The sequence below is a fragment of the Drosophila subobscura genome, chromosome O, assembly GCF_008121235.1.
Source record: "Drosophila subobscura isolate 14011-0131.10 chromosome O, UCBerk_Dsub_1.0, whole genome shotgun sequence".
Taxonomy (NCBI): domain Eukaryota; kingdom Metazoa; phylum Arthropoda; class Insecta; order Diptera; family Drosophilidae; genus Drosophila; species Drosophila subobscura.
In genome coordinates this window covers 15641075-15652682 of record NC_048533.1, presented here as the reverse complement: position 1 = coordinate 15652682, position 11608 = coordinate 15641075, and the positions used below count along the sequence as shown (strand labels likewise).

Sequence of the window (11608 nt, the reverse complement as noted above, 5' to 3'; positions counted from 1 at the left end):
GAATGTGTGTTAGCGAAATGTTTCAACTACTTGTAAAAATAAACAGAAGCAGACAAATTTATTTTAAAGTACACACACAACTACAGTATAGTCTAAAATGTTAAGAAAAGTAAACCCAACCAACCAACCCCATTTGGAACACGCGTTAAACGTACGAATTGTAATTAATTTAAAATTAAAGCAATTAATTTAATAAAAACTAAAAAAAAACACAAACGAAAGGCATACAACTTTCTTTTATTGGAGACTATTAATCCGACTCTGATCCCTGAGAGTATACAATTTCAAAAATCTCTAACAGAACACCATTATGATAAATGTTCATGTTAAATTGGAAGCCACAATATTTCGTTAAATTTGAAGTTCAATAGATTGGGCACTCATTTAAAGACCTGTGTTACGTATAATTCATCCGCTAAACGACACACTGAACACCAAACACACTCTGAAGTTGATTCTTCGATGCCGTAAGGAAGTGCCTAAAGATATGCCACAGTTTCTAAAAAAGTTTCATTCAGGCACTCAATTACACATGAATGATTTATAAAATCAAGTCAGGCGCCCACCCGCATGTCCGCCGACTCCAGCCCTGCGCTCAGCTTATCTCCCTTCGCTCTCACAACGAGTTTCTGCCTGCTTCAATTCGCTCTCGGGTGGCTGCTCTCCGACCAACACCGACAATTTGCACTCTTTTTCAAAACAGCTGTCGGCGTCTCCATGATTATTATATATAAGGTGGTCTCGTCGGCAGATCGGCACACTAGGAGTGCTGTCAGTAAGTGGGAGCAATAAGTGGGAGTCAAACGACAATGGAGTGTGCTTAGGCTCTTTATTCTAAAATAAATTGCAACATTCCTGCTTCAAAAACTTAAATGGCATATAGTGCGGAGGCGACAAGCAAGCATGTACTGAACTCTAGGGTGAAAAAAAAAGCGAAAGTAGCCGACGAGACCACCTTATATAGTTTCTTAATGGTCTCCGTGCATGATTTTCGCATGGCTGTTGGCTGTTGGTTCATTTCAAAACAGTCTGTCGTGGAGTGTGCTCGGAAAAAAGAGAGAGAACGGCTAAGACCAGACCAAAGCAGAGCACGGGCCCCGTACGCGATTTTTGTTTGAATGACTGTTGTGTCGGGCATGGCTGCATTTGTGTCTGTGTGTGTGGAAAGAACTTCGGCGGCAACTACGACAGCGACAACTAAAACGTCGGAAACAACGTAAAAAATAGTGAAGCATAAAGGCGAGGACTGAAGAAAAACACAAAAACCCAAGCGAACAAGCGACCAAAAGCGACCGCGTGCCCGTCCAAGTGTGCGTGTTCAGTGTACGCCGTGCGTGTGTCTTCTTGTTGTGATTGTGTGTGAACAGTGGGAAGGGTTTTTGTTTTCTTACCTTCAGCCGCCATACCCTACCTGAGCGGGGCTAATGCTTAAATCTATTCAGTTTTGCTACTTTGCATTGCGTGCCGTAAATCCCAGCAACAACATGCACAAATAATAGCATTCGCTTGTAAATGTAAGTGACCGTGATGCGATTTAATAACAGTGCATGGCTGGGAATAGCAACAACAACAACAGCAACAACCATAGAAACAGCTACTCAACTATAAATACAACTATAAACTGTGCTTCCACCGCGTGACTAACAAAATTCAAAATCGATTGGAGAGTCAAAGAACAACAAAAGCAAAGACTGTTTTTGCAACATCCCAAACGCCCTTTGTTCAGAAATCATATAAAAGGAAGTTATCTCTGTTGTAGCAGCTTCCATGGCTCCAGATATCTCCCTTGAAAGCAAAGCAAAGCAAAGAAAAGATAATTTCGTAGTAGAGTAGAAGAGTAGAAGAATAAAATTTTGAGTTCCGATATAACTGATGTAAAACTGTGCTTAAACATACGATACGACAAACTGAAGAGTGTCTAACCAGCAGAATTTTCACTGTACATAGGATATCATATATGTACATATGTATGTACATATTTGCATAAGTTTGTACATAGTACATATGTATGTACATATCTGTGCATGTTTTTGCTTCATGACTCATCTTTGCCAACTGCAGTCTCAACGCAAATTACTTTGGCCATCGAAACATAGCTATTTATAAACCTCTAAGATAGGTCGCCCAAAAACAAATTTATCAAAATAATAATATTATAATTATTTTCTACCTCAATCTGTCCCTCAACGAAACCCACTCTTCTGCAGCTTATGCCCAAATTTCGTGAAGCATTCAAGAAACTGCAGTGTTTGCTGCGCCAAAAGACGCAAATATTGAGCATTATTTAAATTTAGCCACGCGCCTTTCTGGCCCACTGACAATTCTCTACAGACGCCTGAATACTTGTACTCGTTGAAAATGTCATTAACCTCGGTGATTTGAATTCGAATGTTGTCGTTAGATTTGATTCACTGTAAAGAATATTGAGCATTATGCAAATACGAAAGATAAAGCCAATGACATGCCCAGTCATATCGCGGCATACATGACTGACCGAATTTTTCCGTCTTTATAGGTCAACAATGTTGTCTTTGCTCTGTTTGTTCGGCAAATATTGTTCCCAGTCAGTGAAATGCATCATGAGTATTTACTACTATACGCCGCTAAGAGGTCAGTTCTCTTGAAGAATGCACATTGATAACTGCCATGCAATAAACAATTGGAAAGCGTATGTGACAAAGAAGACAATGAGTTGTATATCACTTCGAGTGGCACTTTCGTTTGGTGAGCGAATTCGATTGAGGGCTCCCCTGCACTCAAGACTGGACTCAATTAGGTTCCGGCTGGGTCTGCTTGTTGTAAAGATTTGTAATGTCAGCATTTCGGCACATGAACTCAATGAATTATTATCCTTCTTTGTTGCATTTGGCAGTAATTTATTTACTGTACATACATATGTACATCCAAATCATGCATTCGCTTTATACCTACTATATATCCAGTCGAAAGTCTCGTTCTTATCGCGCTTTCTGTTTGTTTATCCAAGTACAAACACGCTCTCAGGCATCTGCCACTCTGGCAGCAGCTTAAACCAAGGGAACTAAGTAAATGAAACCCTCATATGTACATACATACATATGTACATTCGTATGTACATATGTATTTTCTAATCAATTTCAGAAAACCTCTAGTATTAAAAGTTAACTAATTGTTTTGTACAATATTTATGAGCCAGGGCCCAATACAGCAAACCAAACAAATAAAATCCATGTAGAATAAGCGATCATTTTGGAACTCTACCTTGCGTCAGGCCTACCTATAAATGATGTCATGTTCTCCCCACTAAATGCTGGGATCACATGGCACAGAGCTGCTCTTATATATTTATATATGTACATATATACAAGTATATGGCATAGTAGGAGCTTGATGCCCAGTTCGTGGTGTGATTTCTGATCATTAGCTGGCGCTGGTTCGCAGAAATTCTCGCATTTTTCGTTGTCTCTCTTTTATGACGGAAATTCATTCAAACATCGTCATGCATACATACATATGTACATACATATGTGTGTAGTATTTACCAACAAATGAGCTCATCTGAACTCGATTATCATTACATATTGTTTTCCCTTGTCTTACGAGTATATGCCAAACATTAATAAGTGCCATTCAATACAGAACTTTATGTTTGTCTGTCTCGTAATTGGCATCTAATCGCTGGAGAGTGACCCCCATGGACACCTCTCGAAATCAAATGGAGATACCGCCTAGCATGAGGCTGTGGCTCTGGCATCGCCCACACGCAAGCGTCTGACGTTTTTCCACCCATTTAAACTCGCATCGGTATAGAAGATAAACTTTTACATACATACATATATGTACATTTATGTATGTAGTATTAATATAAATTGCAGCAATTAATGTAACCAGACCCACACTGTGACATTTCTCTTAAATGTTAAATGCATTTCAATTGTATTCCGCCTTGTAGGTTGTTTCCCTTTTTGCTTGTTTCATCGCATGTCTAATTGTGAAAAAATATATCGATTTTTGAATTATAAATTGCATTATAGTTGCTGTTGTTGTTGTAGTTGATGTTGTTTTTCCGGACTGCGGTTCCTGGTAAAGTTACTCACATCTAACCTTACATAACGCAAAGGTCTCTCTCTGTGTCTCTCTTTACTCAACAAGAACACAATTTGGTTTATCTCATTTTGTTTTAGCAAATGAATTCTGACAAAAAAAGTGATGACTGAGGCGCGATAAGAGAGAGTCAGCATCGAGGGACTACAACCGTACAATCTCAGCTATAATAAAGAACTACAAAACATATACGAATATAGTGTAGAGGAATAAAACAAGAGTGCAAAAATGACAATTACGTATACAGGTGAAGTGGCCACTTGTCGCGGCTTTGGCTGTTTTCTCAAATTGTTGCTCAGGTGAGTGAAGTTAAAGTCTTAACGTATATACATTGTTCACACGAAGTGGGCAAGTCATTGAGCATATATATAGATAGAGAGTGCGAAATTGCTAGCTGTCTGTTAATTATAGAGCACTGACACAGTTCAGACAATTGGTAGGGATAACCCCACACAGAACACACAGAACGGCAGTCCGAACAATTGCGGCAAATGCAAATTACACTTGTAGAATTTGTCCACTTTCTTTCATGATGCAAAACTGCACTGAAATTGCTCCTCCACCACAGAGAGTGTGTCTGTCCCCTATCAGTGTGGGTAGTAATCTGAACCTGATGTAGTCACATGAATGTACGCTATGTCTGACATCTGTCAGGGCTTGTTGTGTGAGTTATAATTTAATAATGAAGAGCCACTCGTGGGGTGCCTTTTCCCCGTATCCTGCTTCCACGCGTAACTGATAACGCATGATTATTGCGATTATTACTAATGATAGGTCAATCAATGGAACTGTTGATGATCTAATAAATGCGTTATCAGCATTTGTTTACATCCACCTGAGACGGAATCTCCCACTGCGACCGTGAATCAGCTGCGTTTACTCTAAAAATACTTTTCAAAAAGTTTCCAAAAACCATATAAATATTGTTATTTTTGTTGCCTTCATCTATCTGCTTGGCCGATTAAAGGGCAACCGCTGTTGGCCATTCCCAGTTGGAATAAGATATCGTACGAGTCTTTACTTATTATATCACGCATTATTCGACTGATAAGCTGTGCAAATGCCGTGGACGTAGACAGCACACAGCAGTTCGGGAGGCAATGTTTACACTTTGTGCTCCAGCCAAATGTATTTTATGACGTTTCACTGTCAACAACAAGTGGCCAATGTTATCGGCCCATAACATCTGAGGGCTAACTTTGGCCCTGACGTCGCCAATCATAGGAGTTCCAGTTACCGAGGCACATGCCTCATCCTCAGACAGAGTGACGCTGCCAAACGGAAGAGGATAATCAGATTGGAGGTGCTATCAACTCCGTGGAGAATCCGTAACAATCGATTGCCACTGTGGCCCGATAAGGGTCAATATTCAGCTATATGCTGATTAGCCTGACGTGTTGAGTCTATTTATATAGGCTGATGTATCTACCGCATAATAAATATAAGTCGAGTGGCATGCCAATTTAACTTTATGATCCTTTCCCTTTTGCAGATGGCGCGGAAGCATTTACAAGCTGGTCTGGCTGGATCTGCTGGCCTTCCTGACCATCTACTATGTTATCAATATGGTATATCGTTTCGCTCTGAATCCCGCACAGAAAGAGTGAGTATACCCAGCATTTTGTTATATCTTTTACACATTTACTAACTGAACCACTTGCAGAACCTTCGAGGCCATCGTTCAGTACTGCGATAGTTATAGTGATCTCATTCCCTTATCCTTCGTGCTGGGCTTCTATGTGTCCATTGTGATGACGCGCTGGTGGAACCAGTACACCTCGATACCCTGGCCCGATCCCATCGCCGTCTTTGTCAGCTCCAATGTGCACGGCCAGGACGAGCGTGGACGCATGATGAGGCGCACAATCATGCGATATGCGTGCCTCTGCCTCACCATGGTGCTGGCCAATGTGTCGCCGCGTGTGAAGAAGCGCTTCCCGGGCCTCGACAATCTGGTGGAGGCTGGTCTGCTCAACGACAATGAGCGCACCATCATCGAGACCATGAACAAATCCTTTCCGAGGCCCTCCAAGCACTGGCTGCCCATTGTCTGGGCCGCCAGCATTATCACACGCGCCCGGAAGGAGGGACGCATCCGTGATGACTTTGCCGTGAAGACGATCATCGATGAGCTGAACAAGTTCCGGGGCCAGTGCGGTCTCCTGATCAGCTACGATACGATCAGTGTGCCTCTGGTATACACCCAGGTGGTGACTCTGGCCGTGTACTCATATTTTCTCACCTGCTGCATGGGACAGCAGTGGATCGATGGCAAGGTGGTGGGCAACACCAGCTACTTGAACAAGGTGGATCTGTACTTCCCCGTCTTCACCACGCTGCAGTTCTTCTTCTACATGGGCTGGCTGAAGGTGGCCGAGTCCCTGATCAATCCTTTTGGCGAGGATGATGATGATTTTGAGGTAAACATAACACAGACTCATCCAAGGACCTCCTTTTAACCTTTATGTAAATATTTCTTGCAGGTGAACTGGATGGTTGATCGCAATCTGCAGGTGTCCTATCTGATTGTCGACGAGATGCATCACGATCATCCCGAATTGCTCAAGGATCAGTACTGGGACGAGGTCTTCCCCAACGAGCTGCCCTACACCATAGCGGCGGAGCGTTTCCGCGAGAATCACCCGGAGCCGTCCACTGCCAAGATCGAGGTGCCCAAGAGTGCGGCCATGCCCTCGACGATGTCCTCCGTGCGCATCGATGAAATGGTTGGTAATGATAATGGCGCTGCCGCCACTACTGCCGGTGCTCCCACAACACAATCGGTGGTCACAATGCCGTCTGTCGCCGAGCAGGCGGAGGGCGTGCCACTGCAGACAGTGACCTATGACTTTCCCAAGGGCTCGCCAGATGAGGAGGTTAGAATCAGAACGTTGGCAGCATTTTCTAGCGTTACGAACCATTGGCACCAGACTCTCAATTGGTTATCAGTCAAACAACAATTCGTTCATCTGTCCATGTGACCAGTCTCGAAAATCCAAAACAAAAACAAAATCTAATCAAAATCAAAAGTTTCTAACCTCCTATTCGCTCATTTTGGGATCACACTCCTCTCATTGGCATTCTGAATCACAACGGTGCTTGGTAGTTATATAAAAATATATTTATTATAAAATATAAACGAATGTGAAAAGTGTTTAAAGTTAAGCAGATCAAGCATTGTGGTACGGAAGAGGTCCGGAGATCTTTGGAGATCTCTGAGTTACAGAGATAACATAAATATTTTTCTATAATCAAATTTAATTTATAATTTTTGTACACGGTGCTTGATCTTAGATGGTGTTTGTGTCTCTCTCTCTCCTTTTAGGCCCTAAGACTATGCATACTAACTTTTGATTCTAACTATTCTAATCAATCTGCCTACAGCCTAAAGCCTCCTAACAGCACCACGCACTGCACGACTTTCAAAACGCTTTCAACTGCACCAAAAGTAAAACTTTACCGCACTGAATGGTGTCAGGCAAACCGACAGCACAACACAATTTCATTATGTTTTATATTCCCTCATTAACGTACCAATTCTCTCCTGCAGGCGGATGATGCCAGTGGCATTCACTTCTCGGCAGGCAATGGAAAAATGCGCTTGGGTTCGTCCCCCTCGCTGGTCAGTGTGTCGGGCACGTTGTCCCGCGTGAATACTGTGGCCTCGGCGCTCAAGAGGTTCCTCAGTCGCGACGACAGTCGGCCGGGATCGGCCACGCCCAGTGATGATCAGAAACCCTACAAGTTCCCGTCCAGCGCCAGTTCGGCCAGTCTCACGGCTGGAAACGTGGGATCGGCCACGTCGGCTGGCAAGCCAGCTGGAAGCTTGCGCATCACCCAACAAGTCATCGAGGAGGTGGATGAGCAGGCCACCATCACCTCCATGCGCGCCAACGAGCCGCGACCCAATGTCATGAATATCTTTGGACCGGGAACGGCAGGCGGAGTCTCTGCACCACTGCAGCCACCGCCGGCTCATTCCGAGCCCGTGGACATTCCGTCACGTCCTGTGGAGTACAATCGCGCCCAGTCCCAGTACGAGCCCAGCCTCTTCCCGCCCGGAGGAGTGGATGCTCTGCTGAGCACGTCGGCTCCAGCCGGAGGCAGTCCCTCGCTGTTGTCGAACGCTGCCACAGCGCCCAGCTCCCCCGTGGGAGACAGCACCAAGTCGCTGTATGACCAGCAGAAGGCTGCCAGCCGGGAGACGGGTAAGTGATGAAGCGGATGCTGGAGTGGGTAGGGTGCTTCTTAAACTCATATTTAACATTTGTGTATCTTCATTTTTTCAATCAATTCGCGAATTATAAAGAGAGACCCGATGCACCGCAGGTTTTCAGGTGGTTCATCACGAACGGTAATGTTCATCCTCCATTGGCCATAGTAACTTGTTCGAATCCTTCTTTAGCTTGCTCTGCGTAATCGTTGCTGGTTTACAATATTTTCATTTACGTTATCTCTTTTTTTTGTAATTTTTGTTTTATTTTTAAATAGTTATTTGTAACAATTGGCATGTGTTTTTTTGAGAGCGCTGCCCCCACACCTTGTTAAGTACTAACCCAAGCTTAGACCCGTCTCCCCCGCATTATTGTATTCTCCGTAGCTTTTCCGGGCTACCGTGTAGGTAGACATCGTTCCAAGCGTAATTCATTGGTACCTCGGCTCCTTGCCTTAGTCCTAGCTCTGTTTATAGTCTTTGCACGTATTACTTGAGTTCTTCCTTCATTTCTTCTTTTATAACACGACTTATCTCTTTATCCGCATGTATTTGCAGTGGAGAACATGGACCTGAAGTCCTCTAATGATGTGCTGGCCAGCAGCACCGCTGCCGAGCCCGAGGACGAGGGCGATGACTTTGAGAAGCTGAAGGCCGCCCGCGAAAAGGAAAAGCTCGTGCGCCAGCAAAAGAATCTGGCACGCACCATCAGCACAGCTCCGGGCGTTGATGCCGCGACTGTGGCCGCTTCCATGGCTGCCCAAGCGAATGCTGTACTCACGGCTGCGGCCTCAAGTGCAGATCTGCTCGCCGCCGGAGATCTTGGGCCCAGTTCCACAATGAAGTCGGAGAATGCCGCCAATGGCAGCTGAAGCGACGCCCAGTAGTATTTTGTTGTACAATTATTGTGTCGTACAATTATGTAGCCTAAGTCTAGTGCATTATCTAATTTAGCCGAGCTGCTAAGCTTAACGCCGATCAACTTAATATTCTAAAAATTAAGAATGCTCATAACGTTTAGACGAGCTTGAGTAAGGATGGACCCATGTATCTAACGCTGTTGATAACACAAACACACACTATACTAAACGCTAAGTAGAAAGTTATTTGAATTTTTACAAATATAAGCTATTTTTGTAAAAGAACTGCACTTAATCTTTATTTTTGTTGGGTAATTTTGAAAATTTGAATTTGTTTTCATACACAGATGTGATTAGCAACAGCGACACCTGTTGATCCTAACATGAAACTATTTTATTTGGTATTTTCAAAATACCACAAATTGTATCCTTTTTTAGTGATGTGGCATCCCTACCATCTGAGAATCCACTATTTTTGCCCTACCGCGTCCATTTACAAAACATAAATAACAATTTTTAGTTTATAATTTGTATTCGATGATTGCTGTTTCAAAATGACCAACCACGGAGCTGAGGGGGCAGCAGCCAATGCAGGTCCAGCCGCTTGGCACAAATGGTGCCGCCTGTGCGCCAAGGATCATCCACAGAACGCAGACGTCTATGCGAGGCAAGAGGACCAACAACAGTCCTCCTGGACGAGTATGTTGGCCATGGCCATTGGCAAATACTTCTGGGTGGATGTACGATACATTCACTTTGGCAAAATATACAGATTTAAGCCAAACTTATTGTTTCAGATCAAAATGGAGGACGAGCTGAGCAACCACTTGTGTGTCGAGTGCTTTACGCTAATGGAGTGCCTGATTGAGTTCTCGGAACGTGTGCGACGCGTTCAGACGCTCTTCCATAGATTGCAGAACCTAAAGCAGGATGGGTCTGTGGACTATGAGGAGCTCCGAACGGACTGCGGCCTACTGACTGACGAGTGGAAGCATGTCATGTCGAGAGCAGTCACCGTGGCACCGTCTCGGCGCTTGCAGGAGAAAGTGATGAAAGAGGCAGTACAAGAGGAGGTGCAGGCGGAGGTGGCGGAGGAGCCAGAGCAGGATGTCAAAGCAGAAGATGAAAACGTTGAGGCAGAGGAAAATGCTGCAGGCTGCATGGAGGATGAAATAATAGAGGAGTGCTACGAGGAGGAGTCCGACATAATAGAAGAAAGCGAAGACGAGGAATATAATGAGGAAGAGCCGCCAGAGACTCCGCTCGATGTAGAACATGACAAAAGCTCGCTCGCCATGGACACAGAATCGGATGCGGAGGATGACTCCGTGGCAAACTCGCAGGACGAGAAACCTACCATTTACTCATACAAATGCGAAATCTGTCGCAAACCCTACAAAAAACCGAATGCATACAAGCGGCACATGCTGGAGGTGCATAATACCATGCCCAACGACTTGCCAAATCTCGACTGCATGGAATGCGGTGCAAGCTTTCCCACAGTGCCTCAGCTGCAGACCCATCAGCGCAGCCACTTGCCGGCCAAGGACAAGGCGGACAATCGCTGCCCCCACTGTTCGAAGCTTTTCACTACGCCGGGAACCCTCAAGCGCCACATCGAAGGCATCCATCAGCAGATAAAGCCTTTTATTTGCGACATTTGTGCCAAGAGCTTCAATTTTCTTGCCGCGCTCAATGATCACAAGCTGGTCCACACCGACGAGTGTCCCTTTGAATGCCCCATCTGCCATCGGGGCTTCAAGAACAAGGCCAGACTCAGGGTAGAGTATAACCATGGAGCCATCTGCGAGCATCACTTATCTCTAAACCCACTTTCAGGTGCATTCAGACACTCACAGTGCCACCATCTACGAGTGCAATATCTGCGGACTGAAACTCAAGACGCGGCGAACCTTCAACAAGCACAAAATAGTCCACTCCGACGAGCGGCAGTACAAGTGTGAGCTGTGCGGTGCGGAATTCAAGCGTACCAAAACATTAAAGTCCCATCTCATCCTGCACACGGGCATACGGCCGTACAAGTGTAATTTCTGCGACAAGGACTTCTCCAATGGCTCAAACTGTCGATCGCATAAGCGTAAGGCGCATCCCAAGGAGCTGGAAGAGGAGGAATCCAAAGGCGTGACACGCTCCACACTTTTGCCCGTCATCGCAGAGCTGGCAAAGGCGTAAGTACAATGATTAAGACTCAACCCTCAACAATTATTACATATTTAATCATTAAATAGCTCTAAACGCATCAAAACTCCCGCCAAGCGCTTCAGAAAGAAGGCCAAAAAGAATGGGAGTGCCAGTGAATCTCCAGCCAAAGGACACGGCAGCAGAGAATGAGATACTCTACGAACTGGTTGGGGATCTGTGAGACCCCATACAAAACGTATTCAATAGGAACGTATTACAATAAAGTTTATTTAAAGACAAAATGGGGAAG

The 11608-nt window shown here is 44.6% G+C and overlaps 2 protein-coding genes across 6 annotated transcripts; both read left to right on the top strand.

Moving 5' to 3' along the window:
* Positions 1-1023: 1023 nt before the first annotated feature.
* Positions 1024-9451, top strand: LOC117897212 (bestrophin-2). Of its 5 annotated transcripts, none has more exons than XM_034805917.1 (8): positions 1024-1514; positions 4164-4382; positions 5576-5686; positions 5747-6503; positions 6567-6959; positions 7634-8291; positions 8393-8437; positions 8855-9451. In XM_034805917.1, exons 2-8 carry the CDS (start codon positions 4312-4314, stop codon positions 9166-9168), a joined length of 2349 nt encoding a protein of 782 aa, XP_034661808.1. In that variant the 5' UTR covers positions 1024-1514; positions 4164-4311; the 3' UTR covers positions 9169-9451. The 5 variants fall into 5 exon arrangements, with proteins under 5 accessions (XP_034661808.1, XP_034661810.1, XP_034661807.1 ...); XM_034805919.1 differs by having other exon boundaries at positions 1024-1518; positions 6567-6809; XM_034805916.1 differs by having other exon boundaries at positions 1024-1518.
* A 198-nt stretch (positions 9452-9649) lies between these two features.
* Positions 9650-11599, top strand: LOC117898696 (zinc finger protein weckle). Its single transcript, XM_034808311.1, is given in 5 exon segments — positions 9650-9896; positions 9954-10937; positions 10996-11345; positions 11406-11484; positions 11486-11599. Coding segments are annotated over 5 exon segments (1653 nt in total). The 5' UTR covers positions 9650-9710; the 3' UTR covers positions 11540-11599.
* The last annotated feature ends 9 nt before the right edge of the window (positions 11600-11608 follow it).